Source organism: Perca fluviatilis, chromosome 8 (genome assembly GCF_010015445.1).
Source record: "Perca fluviatilis chromosome 8, GENO_Pfluv_1.0, whole genome shotgun sequence".
In the NCBI taxonomy this organism is placed as follows: Eukaryota; Metazoa; Chordata; class Actinopteri; order Perciformes; family Percidae; genus Perca; species Perca fluviatilis.
This window is the reverse complement of record NC_053119.1, coordinates 32,593,945-32,608,716: the sequence shown is the minus strand read 5'-3', so window position 1 is coordinate 32,608,716 and position 14,772 is coordinate 32,593,945. Positions and strand designations below refer to the sequence as shown.

Sequence of the window (14,772 nt, the reverse complement as noted above, 5' to 3'; positions counted from 1 at the left end):
CTGTTCTCCTTCTTATAAGACAGGGTATGTTACTTTACCAACATGGACAGGATCAGTTAATAAGAAAGTAAGCACGCTACGCTTATGTATTAACAACAGGTAGTGGTCAAAGAAACAATTCCTCTGATTTCCTCATTCACATTATAAAACTGGTGTCTAGTCACCTTTGTGAGGACCTAGAGAAGGGTTGGGTATTGTTTGGATTTTTTCTGATACCGTTCTAAAACAATAAAACTAAAAAAATATGTTGTTAACGCGTCTTAAACCGCCGGTGGAGATCTAACGAATCTACCGCTACTACACTATTTTATGGAGTGAAAGAACATGTCACTATGTAGGGTGGTGGCCAGCGTGCCTGTGCGGCTGGGTTCTCTCCGTGTCCCTGCCCTTCCTGTTGCTCCGCGTCGTTCTCACATATATAGCCACTGTAATAACTTTGAGTGGTGCAGCTAAAGCTAATGAATGTAATGCGTGGGGGGAGGGCCTCTTGGAAACAAGGCCTGGAAGCACGGCGAGGGCCGGAAAGCAATGAAGGTTGAGAAAAGGAAATGACAGAAATATATATAGACCAAAAGCAGTGGGTACCCGCCGGCGCCGCCTTTTCTCCCGACGTGCGCCTTTTCCGGTCGCCTTTTGGTCACCTCTCCGGTCACTGCCGGGTTGGCCGGGCCTTTCGTCGCTGTCCTTCCCTCTTGTTTTTCTTTGCTTTTTTTTCTAAGTTGCGACAAAGGCTACTAAAAGCCTTAATTTCTAAAACGACAGTGCTTCTTATAATCCGTGCGCCTTTATATGGATCAATCCTTCGATCACTGCCTTCGCTGACGGACACTGCGCTGTAACCTTCCACTCATTCGCTGCTTTTATAACTTTAAAGCATAAAAACAGCGACAGCAGAATGAGAAGAGCCTTAATGGTAAGCAGCTTAAGAACACGTCCTTATATATATCAACTTTTTCACTGTTTTTTATTACACTCGCGCTTTTTAAATCTTCAATCATTCAAGCGCTATAACTTTAAAGCATTAAATATTAAAATCTACAGCCATGCACCGCAATAGAAACAATACAGGTGGTTTTTTTTCTTTCTCGCTTTTGTTTGGAGATTTGGGTTCAATTCCACTTCTCATCAACTAATTTTTCCCTTGGCAACACACTTAACCCTCTGTTTTTTACGATGATGGAAAGCCATATATAGTAATGCACAATGGTACTAACAAAAAACAAACAATGCAAATAATTCAGCTTAATATAGGTGTCGAACATGCTACTGGATGAAAAACGAAATATTTACTGTCTCGCTTTTAACTTTAAAGCAAAAAAATTAAAAAAAACAATAAAATTTAAATAATTAAGCCAAAAGAAATTAAGCATAAATAACTTAAAAAAAATTAAATAAAAATATTAAGATAATTAATACTATTTGTCGTTGCTTTCAGCAAGGTATTTTGGCCAAAACTTGATTTTCATAAATCCACAAGAGTCCAAGGAAATGTAATATCCAAGCTTTATATTCCAAAACGATCTGTTCGCCTCACAATGTTGAAGTTTCTGGCCGAATCACAACGGAAAAACGCGTTTTCCATTTCCGCACTTGTCATCGCCGCTAGCTTCTCTGCCCAGCTTGCTACATCATCGATGTGGGCGTCATCGTATTCCCTAGCTTCTAAGCTTTCGATTGGTAGCTCATATTAGCCAATCCGTTCAGGTTTGCCTCTGATATGGCCAATGGAAGCGGACAAGCCGATGACAACATGTTTTATGTCAATGGTCAGGGACCACGTTGAGACGATCGCCATTTTCTCGGACCACTTAGATTTAAATGCTATAAGGAGGGAGTGAACGGAGTTGTCAGAACGCTTCATAAAGTTTGACTTCATCTGACGGTTTTGTTGACATTCCCTTTAGCACAGCTCCATCTAGTGGATGCATTACACAACCCCAGTCAAACGTTTGACTGCAGTATCTTCTATTCTATGCGCCTTATAATCCGGTGCGCCCTATATATGAAAAACGTTCTAAAATAGGCCATTCATTGAAGGTGCGCCTTATAATCCGGTGCGCCTTATAGTGCGGAAAATATGGTATATGACAAAAAAAGAACAATGACAAAAGGGTATTTTACAATAACATTGAATGCACCACTAACTTACCAACTGTAACTGAACATACCATTAAGTTATGTGTATAGTAGTAGTTATGTGCATATATTAAATTACTTAACAGTTTGTCACTGACAGTTGCCTAACATTACCACGTTCACATGCCGTCAAACGGTGTGCCGGTGGAACACAACCGCCACAGGTCGGTGTAGTGAGTAAACCTGTTTTAGTCGTGACTCACTCGGATCTTTCACCCGTGTCTTTAAATTAACTCATGAGTCGCGAGTCTCTAGTATCATTAACTTGGATCACTTGAGTCCTACTACAATTCAATCTAAAATAACAGCGCCACACACAAACCTCTTGCAACATTAGCTACTACTAGTCCTAGCCATCTTAGCTGCCAAAAGCTTTATAACTTACAATTTTGTAGGCAACCACACAAGTCAACTCAAGCAACTGAATGAGCAGAGACAGTCCGAGACAGGTTATAGGAACTTCCCGACCCGCAGACTCAGAGTCGGAAACATTGCAAGCTCGCAGACCATGGGACTCCCAAGTCATCATGACTCATGAGTCGCGCCAATCAGCCGGCTACGTTGTCATGAGTGGCTCTGTAGAGCGAATGAAGTCTCTCCTCAAGTCAGAGTGAAAAGCAAATCCACAACAAAAGCCAATCTTTCCCTTCTGAAATAACATACAATGTTCTGCAGGTAGCCTAGGCCTATTGTAGGTTTGGTGTATACATGTAGTATATTAAAATGCAATTAGGTCGAGGTCCGAAAAAATGCAAGCTCGGTAGACCATGGAACTCATGAGTTGCGCAAATCGGCCGGCTACGTTGTCATGAGTGGATCTGTGGCAGACGAGTGAGTTTAGTTTCTCCTCGAGTCAGGGTGAAAAGCAAATCCACAACAAAAGCCATTCTTTCACTTCTAAAATAACATGCTTATAGGTTTGGTGTATAGATGTAGCATATCAAAATTGTCCGTTCCTTTTTCTATGTCGACATTGAAAGCCTATATATTGCTTAGGCTACACTAAGTTAAGACAATAAAAAAAACAGTCTGGCTCAAAATGCTTTCTCTCCTGTGACTAAATGGCTCTCTTGTGAGTGTCAGGGTTGTACGTTCTGTATGTTCTGTTTCCTGTTTTATTTTGACGGTCTGGGTTTCTGTCTTGTCTTGTCTTTTACTTCCTGTGTTTTCCCTCCCTTGTGATTACCCTAATGTGTTTCACCTGTTTCCCAGCCTTGTGGCCACCTGTCCCTTGTTAGTCCTCGTTATCCTGTGTATTTAGTCTTTGTGTTTCCCTTGTCTTGTGTCAGGTCATTGTTGTTGTTTCGGTAGTCTGTGTCTGCAAGTTCAGTTTGGATTCTACCCTGTTCTCTGCATTCCTAGCTTTTGGATATCCTGTTTTGGACATTGTTGAGAAATAAATCCTCTGCTCAACCTACCTTTAACTGCACTCTCTGCATTTGGGTCCACCTTTCCCCGACGATCGTGACAGTGAGCAGCTGCATGAGGTGGCGAGTAGGACGGAGGTTCCTTGGCGATTTAGCAATACTGACTCAAGTGACTTGCACAACCTAGATCAGTTTAGTGAGTGACTCAGAATAACCCAAATCTTTAAAAATAATTGAGTTTGCCAGGCCTACTAGTGAGTGGCCAGTGCCGCCAGTGGATCGGTTTATGCCGCTGTCAAAGTGGTATATGTGGTATATGCCATCATGTACCACAGTGGCTGACCATGAGCCACTTGTCGATCTCTGCGCTATGGCGAAAAGAAATAAACATTCTTAAGTGCTGCGAGAGCATTCCAATGAGCATTAGATACATGGACTTAGGGAAATTAATTGAAGACCTAGACACAATATTTCAGAAAATGTACGACTTTTTAAGGCCTTAAATTTTGATTTTGAAATTGAAGACTTTTTAAGACCCCACGGAAACCCTGTAGCCTGGCTTTGGTCAAAGGTCCAAAAGAATCCACCTACTAAAGTGATGTCAAGGCTCCAGTAAATCACCACCAAGCAATTGTCTGGCAAAAAACATCCTGTAAAATCCAAACTTGTCATTTTCAAACTTCTGTTTTTGTATGAATTAAAAAACAAGATATAAAATGGAAATTAGTGAGCTTTAAAAGGTTCTGGTGGGCTGATTTGTTGCAACTTTGGACAGGGTCAGGCTAGCTGTTTCCCACTGTTTTCAGTCTTTCTGTCAAGCAAACTAATTGGCTGCTGGCTGGTCTGTAGTCAGCGCACAGACATCAGAGTAGTATTGATCTTCTCATCTAAATCCCCAGCAAAAAAAAAAAAAGCAAATGGATGCTTTCCCCAACATGTGAAAGTTTTCCTTAAGGAAAGGAGTTAGCCTTTAAAAAAGAAGCATGCTCCATGTAGGTTGCTCAGTTTAAAAGGCAGTCACAAAACTAGAGGAGGCTAATGGCAGTGGCACATTTTGATAGATATAGCATACTGTTACAGGGGAAACCGATGTCAAGGTCTTGTCTTTTTTGTGGGATAAAGGAATCAACTCAATACACGCGTCAGAGCGCTTTATCGCTCTTCAAACTGCCATTATAGTTTGATTGTCTGTATTAAGCGGAGCAGATTCTTTACTTCACTTTCGTTTTCCCACTCAATCCCTTCCTTTGCTCTCATTCTCACTCCCTCCTATCCCTCTCTCCAATACACCAGCTCACTTTGACTCCCTCTCACACTACTGAGCCACTGTTATGTGAAGAAGGTTAAACCGAGCGAGGCCCAGTTATAAAACATTTTAATAGAGATATTTTCTCTGCTGTGCTGGCAGTTCAAAGTGTCACACACTCCCTATCCGTTACTTCTGATAAGCTCTTCTCTCTAAACCTATCCCTCCTTAGCACCATTCCCTCATCCTCCTCTTAATTTTTCTCACTCCCACCTCCCATCCTCTATCAACAATTTGTATAGAAAGTAGAAAATCCTTACTTACCAGCTCACTTGATTTCTTCTCTAAGTTGTACTTCAGTAACTGTGAAACATAAGTAAAATAAAATCAACTCTGATGAGCCAATCATTGGGGTGTTTTTTTTTTTTTAATTTAAAAAAAAAAAAAAAAATCAGTTACAAGACACACATTTACCCAACATTTGTGTACACAATAAATAAAGATGCCACATATTTATACCACACACACACACACACACACACACACACACACACACACACACACACACACACACACACACACACACACACACCACACACACACACACACACACACACACACACACACACACACACACACACACTACAGAATAGACCTTGAGGAAAGGACCCCCTCAAAAAGGAAATTATTCATCTCATGGGGTTATCCTTCTAATAAATATGTATTTGTTGGCTGCTGTTTCCAAAGTCAAGAATGAACTTTGAATCTCAATTGTCAATATGGATAAGTTTTTTGTTTTTAGAGATTTTTTTTGGGGTGGGGGGAATAAAAAATAAGAAAAAAAAATAGGGTGGAAATTAAAGCATAATGAGTTAAAGCAAATTCATTTTAACGCCACATTTTTTATGGTGGACGTATACAATGTGTATTCAGATGAATCAAGATATTATTAATGGAGACGCCTCTGGATGCAATTAGATTAGGGTTGCCCCTCATTATTATTACTACTATTATTACAATTCTATACTGTCTACATCTGCCAGCCTGCTTACAAAGACAACCAATTACTTGAGACAGAAGTAATTAATGCTAATTTTAGAGGCTAACATGACTGTTCCAAAACACACTTCATGTCTACAAGGATTAATCAATAACCTTCCAAAAAATATGGTTAATTATTAATAAATGCTGAAATATGGTAAATCAAGAGGGTCTATACCTGCATTTTATATAAAGATTATATTTGCCTTTTTTATTATTGTAGTTGTGGGCAGTTTTCCCCCTGTCATTTGTTTGATTTTGAGATTTATAGGAATGGTAATATTCACCAATTTGCATTGGTGTGCCAAGATAAGAGTGCATGATGCAAGTGCATCAATTAAAAAAGTGTGCACCTGATACAATTTTGGATGCATTGTTTCTAACATATTTGCTTGCATAAAATCAGATTTTTATATATATATATATATATATATACACATATACATATATATATATATATATATATATATATATATATATGTGTATATATATATAATTATTAGTAGAGGCCCTATGCTTTTATTTAGAAATGTGGCCGGATGCCAACTGCTGAGGCGTGACACAACAGCCTTGTCCCGCTCTACTGTACTGTACTTAACTCTGACGCACTGTTTCAAAATTTCTCACCATAGCTGAGCTTTTTTACTGTCATGACTGGACTCTTTGATGAAGACAGTGAGACTTGTTTGTTTACAGCAGCCTGGGCTACCAATAATAGTTTTTTGTGAGCAGTTATGAAAGACCTGTTTGTATAAGCACTATTATTTTTTATTGTTTATATAGAAACTGCTTTGTGCTCACTGCTGAGTTAGCCTACCTGCTAAAAGAGTGTTAAGCACATCCATCTGCTGGCAGTAGTTATGGCACACTTTGCTTTATTGTCATTGCTAATCCTGAGCATCCTTAAACAGTTAACTGTGTGAGGTGTTATAAAAGTGTATTGTACTGTAAAGAAAACTGGAGAACAAACAGAGAACACTACCTACAAAGAAAAGGCAATGAGATGCTTGCTTACTGAGCAGTAGAGATTAAAAAATGTAAAGTAAAAATTACACTTTAATTTATGATTTGGTTAGGAAATAAAATCATTCATATTGAATAAATCTTTTTTGCATTTGCATATGTTGAATCAAATCATGTGCAATCAATTGCACTGCATCGCAATAGGGGGTGAATCGTATTTTATTGCATCGGTAGTTGCTGCATATGCATCCTTGTGTATGTTATATGATTGTTGGCAATGCATCAAGCTGCGTATCGCATCGGCCTCAGACCGGAGATTCACATCCCTAGTAAATACTGAAGTATTTTCATATAGTTATAGATATTCATCAATCAGGTTATTTATTGAGATTGAAATACACTGCTATGGTGAATTATTTAGATTTATTAAGGGTTAATTGAACTATACTGTTCCACTGAAGCTCAAATTTGTAATTTAGCAGATTGTCAAGGTATGGCAATTAAATCACTTCAATCCAAACTGCCACTGATGTGAAAATGTGTTAAATTAAAAAGGAACCCACCAGACCATGTCACAAGAATTAACACAACTGGGCCTCACTTTAGCCAAACAACACAGTCAGGGTCTCCCAGATAGAATATCAAAAACAGTCTCTATTGTCTCTGTAATATGGCTGGGTTGTTAAAGTGCAGCGGACCGTGGGGATGGCTGTATATCAGCTCTGTGGTGTCAAGCCTGAAGACAAACACTCTGGGAGCCAGACTGAGTCAGGCCTATGCCTAACGCCCTAAGCCTTTGACTGTGGTTGGGCATGAGCTTTCGTTATTTACTCATCTCTCTAAACAGTTTATTGGTAAAAATAAATAAATTTTTCTGATTTTAAAGAAAGAACGAAAGACAGAAAGAAAAAAGGGGGCAATTGACTGGGAGTGCTGGTGTGTGTGTGTGTGTGTGTGTGTGTGTGTGTGTGTGTGTGTGTGTGTGTGTGTGTGTGTGTGTGTGTGTGGTGTGTGTGTGATAAAGACAGAGGGAAGAGGGTGTGAATGTTGCACATCTCCGTACTTGAAGCATCTTCAGCTCTTCTTTCAGGTTGTTAATCTCCTTATCCTTTAACTCAGCACTGACCTGGTATTTCCCCTGAAATGTTAAATTATTATTGTGAGTGTCAAAAAAGTACCAAATCACAGCACGAAAGAATTCACTCCAAGGGCCAAGATTATGCAACTGAGATGAGTGAATTTACTACTGCACTAAAAACATTAATTGAATAAAATGCTCTGAGTATCTTGTTGACATTTTTAGGAATAAGCCCTTCATACCTTCTCCTCCTCAATATTTCTTATTTTTGCCTGAAGCTTGAGGGAAAAAAAGGAAATCTTCAGAAGATTTTAATGAATTGTTAAGTCTTTTTTTAGATACAGTATATACAAACTTTAACCAAACAGTAAAAACATACCTGCTTTTTAATACTGATGAGTGACTCTGTGTGCTGGTTTGCCACTGTTTCAATTTGATGTTGTAGGGATTCCTGTCAAACAGGAAAATACTTAATCAATCAAAACAATTGATGATGATTAATGAAGTATAAAATATCAAAATTAATTATTTTAAAATAAGAATATGGGTATGTATGATCTTTTGTGAATGTCCACCTTTCTAAATACCAACATAAAGATATTAAAGGGCCCAGCTGTACCTTCTCCCAGTCCAGCTCCTGTTTCTCCAACGCCAGTTTACTGATCTGATCCTCAAAGCGTGTCTCTGCATCCTGTAACATGGAAAGGCATCATTTACATAAGAGCTGATACTCAACCATCCAAGGAACAATCACACATACTGAGTAAGAAGTAATTCACAATTATACACACAGACAACCTGGTGACACCTGCTTAATGAAATAAGACAGTACATTTAGATGGGGTGATGGCTGGTATAATGCGATCTTAGCAGGCATGGCATTGGCTAAAAATCTATCTCTCTAAAAAAATTAAGTTATCTCTTCAATTCTGTGTGCAGATAACTCTCTGGAGTTGAGCCAAAACTGCAAACTGCAGTATGTTTTCCTGGTTCATTCCTCCGTATCTTTTATAGAAGCACACATAGCAGAAAGAGGAACATTAGAGGGGAGGTGATATTTGTGGAAAGTCATCCTTATCCTCCCTCTTCCCTGAGAGAAGGCAGGTAAAAGTCAATTCCTCTCTAAATCCATGGGACTTTTTATGTGCATGTGGGAGCTGGTTAACTCACTGAGTTTATTTTATAAGTTCCAATTAAACTATGCTACCAGCGTGGCACTGCACTTAAAAAAAGGAGATGAAGCTGTTATTTTTCCACTGAGGAATCCTTATTTTGTGTGTGTGTGTGTGTGTGTGTGTGTTTAAGCCTGGTAGTCCATGTAAATCAAAGTAGGCAACTGCAGATCAACTTAGGGCTGAGGGCAATAAAACCTTTTCATTTGTATTTCTCTAAACAATATCTCATAATATTTGATTTAGCTTATTGTGTTCAAATTCATGAATTAACATGATATATTTTCCATTAGCTTTTCATCTCTTTACTGTTTTATTGCTGTCTCTTTACTGAATATATGCTTTTTACTGGGCATTAAAAAAAACAAGTTTCTGGCATGAAAAAGTTATAGTTTATTTAATAGTCTAGTTGGAATAAGTTGGACAAAGCTTATCCTAAAGTTTTCAAGTAGCCTATACGTGTTATTGTGATAAGTCAATGTAAGTTTTCATTTATATATTTCAATTGGAATGATTAGTATTTATTATGACTATTGTAAAAAGCTTCTTATCTCACACTAAATGTCATATGTACTCCCCTTATACAACATTGTTTCATACATGTAGCCCTTTTCCATTTAGGGTTAAGTATAGCACATTCTCACCAACTAAAGCAGTGGGTTGTACTGTATTTAAAAAAGAAAAGAAAACAAACCCATGGAATTTGACCTGCTCAGGAATGTCCGGCACCGTCATGACATCCTCTCGCTTCTTAACCTCTCCACCCCATAAACGCCACAACTACAAAGTGCTACTTTGATAACAGCAGTGCCTGAGGAGGATCAGACTGATATACCATCTTATGCTTGTGTCCCAGTTAACATGACTATAACAATAAAAACTAAATGGCAACAAATGACCAACATCCCATTTTTGCTGGCCTAACCTTTAAGCACACTCACAATGTGTTGTCAGGTTGAAAGCACTTGCTGGAGGGTAGATTGCATTATTATTTATTTGTGTTACTTTTACAAACAAATTTACTTTCCACATATTGGTCAGGGGTCTAACGGCTTATGTGACCCCATCTCAACGCAATGTGCCTCTTATCCAGATAGCTGAAAGGGGCAGCTGGTTTTCTCTAGGACATTTTAATACCAACTCCCCTACTACTTCTATGAAATCACACTGCTCTTTAACCAAACAGAGAGCCATTAGTGTCTAAGTTCTACTCAGTAAATAGTGATGTGATGCAGAGGAAGACATAATTTGACATTTCTTTTAGAGCTACACTATAAATCATTTTAAGCTGCCTTAAAAATGTGTTAACTGAATAATTGAATTTGAATAATTGGTTTGAAGTCATCTTATGAGTTTTGGAAATGTAAAACCAACTGTGTAACGAGTGTAACAAAGTTAAAATGTTACAGTATGATTTGCTTTCTATTGACATTTTCTCAGTGTGAAAAGTCAATTCTTCATTTGGCACTAAGAACAACTGCAGCTGATCCTGTTGGAGCCACTTTGTACCAGTTAGCACAAAGGCGATAAGCGAGACGGCTGCTGCTGGCCTTATTAAACTATGTGTACGTAAGGGGGTAGGGACGGAATCTGATACTAACCTTCTTTATGTCGCATTTTTCATTATTAAGGAAATAAACACTGATGACTTAATTTGACATGTATTAAAGACACACAGCAAGTTTCCATATGTGTTCTTCAAGCTACACAAAGAATGGTCACGTGCTGATCATGTTCCTTTAGAAACTTAATTCAATGAGTTGACTGTACACTCAGAATTACATGTACCTAACCCATCTGTTCTATAAATTTATTCAACTCATCATTTCAAGTCAAAAGACTTTAAGAAAATTTAAGTTGGATTAACTTGAAATTAATAAAACTTACATAATGTTCATTGAAGTTGATAAGAAAACATTAGTGGATTTTACTCAATTCCTATATGATTTTTTACAGTGTACCTTTTATATACCATAGCGCAGTTTCAGTAACTGCTTGAACAATATAAGTAAATATACGGTAGTATATATACAGTATTTTCCCAACCTGGGGTCGAAACTGACAAGGGGTCGCAAGATAGATTTTAACGGTTGTAAGATGATTAACAAAATGCTAAAGAAGAGAAAAGATACAAGAAAACATATTCCTGCTACAAAATCATTACGTTTAATGTATACATACATTCCTCTAACCTAACTTTTTCTTGTGAAATATGAGTAAATTGTACCTCCTTAGATTTACTGAGGTTTAAAATAAAACAAGGGAAAAATCTGTTTTTGGTGAACTCTACAACCAGGGGAAATATGCAAACTGTGATAACGGGCCACACATATACACTGCATTGTTTCAAGGGATTACAAGCTACAAGGGTTCCATCACTGCTTTAGATTGTGACATCAAAAGACCATGCGTAAAAAAGCCCAACACCTGCTGGTTCTACAAATATCAAAAGCTTTGACCGCTGTGCCCTTACAATAGTAATAGTACTGGAAATCTTAACCAAAAGAGATCTTTTGTCAATACTGCATCAATATGAAAAGCCACAGACATATGGCAAATGTTACAATTGCTACTATACCCTCCGAATATGCAGCTCCTCTACAGCCTCAAGTAGATGGGTTTTAAATTCCAACAACTGTAGTAAGATGGTGCCTCCACTTTCTGCTTGACATCGAGCGTTAGGCAGAGACAGCTCCTGCTCCAACACAGGTCCTCCTACCTACATAAGAAAAATGTATGCTTATAATTTACCTATTCAAATACTTATTAATGGGCAATTCTAAGATACACAATTAGGCTATATGATGAGGCTGTAGGACAAAGACAGTGCATGTTCAAGAAAGTAATTTCCTCCTGCACACAATAAGAAAGATTGAAAGAGTTTTTTTAACAAAGAGCTAACAGTTAAACAACTTGAATGAGTGATTCATGATTCATTGGCAGTATAAGTACTGCAGGTGTCCTGCAGCTTAATGTGAGGAAACATATATAAAATTTATTTAATTTTAAAAGATTCCATGATTTGTTTCTTAGAATAAAACTGAGACAGATACAATACCCAGGAATTATTTAAAGCAAATGTTTTTAGTTGAAATATACCCAAAATAAATAAATAAACAAACCAGTTTATGAATTTGCTTTGCTTTGTCCTCTACTGTCAGAAGTAGTAACTTACAGTTGTGTGGGAGGGGAGTGTCCCGGAGTCAGCACTGAGATCCATCGAGTTGTTTCAGGGCAGGCCAAGGTCCCCTCTACTGCCTGTTAATCAACACAAAAAAAAAAGAATTGGCCGTCTAATAAGCAGTAACACTCTGATTTTCCACCCTTATGCTTATAATTACTTCCTCATCTGCAATTTTTACTGCTAAATGATTTTATTAGAAATAACATGCTAGCACATTAAAGCCTCGTAATGTTTCTCAATCACTACAATCTAAGCTAATGGCTTTGAAAGGACCATTATGTTTTTTTCTGTCTTTGTTTTACACCACTTCCATTGCAGTGAGAAGATAACACCTTGATAAGCCATCTAGGTTCAAATGAACCAGCCCATTGACACTAATAGGGGTCAAGGCAATAACACTGAATGGACAAATTGCACTGTCAATGCTTTTTAAATTATCTAGGTTATTTAATTTGACCGGTGGATGGTTCTCTGAAACTGTCTCTGTCCCCTCAACATAACCAAGAAACTGAGTGACACACACACGCAAACACACTTAAGGGAAAATATTACTATTTAAGTGGGAGGTCTCCACTAGCCACTGATCTCTTAATAGAACAGACCTTTTTCTCCCATTTAACCTGTACTGGTATCAATCATGTTGGAGAATTAAATGATCCCTGCTAGAATTGGCTACTATCATAAAATGACAGTGTGACCCCAGGTTGAGGAGGGAGGGGATGTGCAAACGTGTGTTAGTGTGTCAAAGCGATAGTGTTTGTGTGTCTTATGTGCATACTGTGAATGTGTATGTGACTGGGAGTGAGGGAATAGACAACAATGTCGTTATTTGCTTTTCCTGTGATTCAGTTGAGCATGTATTAACCACCATCTCTAAGCCATGAAAAGACAAATTCAAAGAACTGACTCCATTAAATGGGAACATTTCTATCAAGCAACATGATGTCTGTATTAGCTTGTGGTGACTTATGTTAGCTACTGCTCTGTAATTCACTGAAGAAAAGAAAGTTAAACCACAGCCATGCGATTGTAGTATTCACATTACAGCTAACAGCAATACAATAACTGAACTACTGCAAGACTAGTGTTAAAGTGTACTACAATAGGCCTTTTAATTAAGACAATTTATCATATCACAGAAGGGCTGAATTTCATTTAGGGGCTTCAATTAAAGGTCCTAGTATTGTGCATGATGGCTCAATGTCACAAAGTCATGGCTTACTGGGACATGCATCTTAATGTTATTAGGAACACCTGTGCTTTTCCCATTTTCCTACTAAGACCATTTCAAATGTCTGCTGTGAAAAAGGCCTATTACACAGCATGCTTGAGTTTAAATGACAGTAATGTTACCAGGTTTTTGACAATTTATCAATAAAGATTATACTGCTCCATTCCCTGGCTATATTGCAACTAAAGGCAAAATAGCAAGCTATTTATGCCAAAATATTCTTTAAAATGAGTGAGACAGTAAAAATGCTATCTTTTTATTTAAAGAGAGAGTGAAAATGCTAACTTTTTCTTTTAAAAGGAGTGAGACAGTGAAAGTTACTCTTTATTGTTTCCAAGTGCCAATTAACAGCTTTCGCTAATGATAACCCCTAAGCTAACCCCCTTTTTAGTCAGAATGTATTATATTCCAAATAGATTTGGTTAGTGTAAGGCTTTTTTACTTTGACTTATATCAACCAAATTATGACTGAAATTAAAGAAAAGTTCATTACAATGCAGCGTTCTATTGGAATTACCACCAGACTTTAAAATTAGCCAAAACGTTAGCCTAACTTAACATAACGCCAAAAGCTAACTTAATGCTAGCTAACTATAACAAAATGTTAGCTAGCATGAGCCTCCATATTGCTAATGTAAACCAAAAAAATAAGATAAGTTTGTCCATTCAATTTTAAGATAATATTGTTACAAATATTTTAATGTCACTATGAATTAAAACGTTTGTTGTTTAAAGTGAAAAAATTGTGGTTTGATGATGCTGCTACATTACCTTTGGTGGTTGCGTATTTACGAATTCTACTATGGACACGCCTACGAAGCAGCTCGACCTCGAGTGGTTAAGGTTAGGATAGTCGATTGGATAGGACCTGTACAAATCGGGTTACGTTACCTTGCGTAAGCATGGACGCCTGGCCAATAGTAGTGTTTGAATCATTGGTTTGAATGCTATTGGAGCAAGTGACGGCGAAATGATGCCATGCGATCAAAAAAAGCTCACCTGCCACGTAGACTACCTTTGATGGTTTGCTGTTGGCATAGAGGATACTGAGAATTGTTCAGAACACAAATTAAATGGTTGAAATAGTCAAAACACACAAAAGATATGAATACACATTCAAATATCTCCATATATTATTGTAGCCAACTAATAGTTACAATTGCACAAATGAATTAACTGATTTAAATTATGTAAAAAAAAATGTAAATGTTAAATGTTTTTCCTTTTCTCGTTCTTTGTAGCCACAGCACAGAGCTGGCAAGTCTATGGACACTACAAATAGGCTTTGTATTGTAGAGTCAGATCTGTGCCCATTTCCTATTCATTAATAATCTGTATTCCTAGGATTTGTTGT

At 37.6% G+C, this 14,772-nt stretch overlaps 1 protein-coding gene across 1 annotated transcript in view; it reads right to left on the bottom strand.

The window, feature by feature from the left end:
- The window catches only part of LOC120564557 (nucleoprotein TPR-like), a 33,256-nt gene extending 18,958 nt beyond the window's left edge, over positions 1 to 14,298 (bottom strand). Inside the window, exons 1-8 of the mRNA XM_039809656.1 lie at positions 14,190 to 14,298; positions 12,179 to 12,261; positions 11,582 to 11,722; positions 8,451 to 8,522; positions 8,211 to 8,282; positions 8,074 to 8,109; positions 7,817 to 7,891; positions 5,074 to 5,112 (exon numbers count right to left, since the gene is read on the bottom strand). Coding sequence (XP_039665590.1) covers positions 5,074 to 5,112; positions 7,817 to 7,891; positions 8,074 to 8,109; positions 8,211 to 8,282; positions 8,451 to 8,522; positions 11,582 to 11,722; positions 12,179 to 12,223 — 480 coding nt within the window. The 5' untranslated portion in view covers positions 12,224 to 12,261; positions 14,190 to 14,298. The remainder of the gene's footprint in view (positions 1 to 5,073; positions 5,113 to 7,816; positions 7,892 to 8,073; positions 8,110 to 8,210; positions 8,283 to 8,450; positions 8,523 to 11,581; positions 11,723 to 12,178; positions 12,262 to 14,189) is intronic.
- Positions 14,299 to 14,772: the final 474 nt, after the last annotated feature.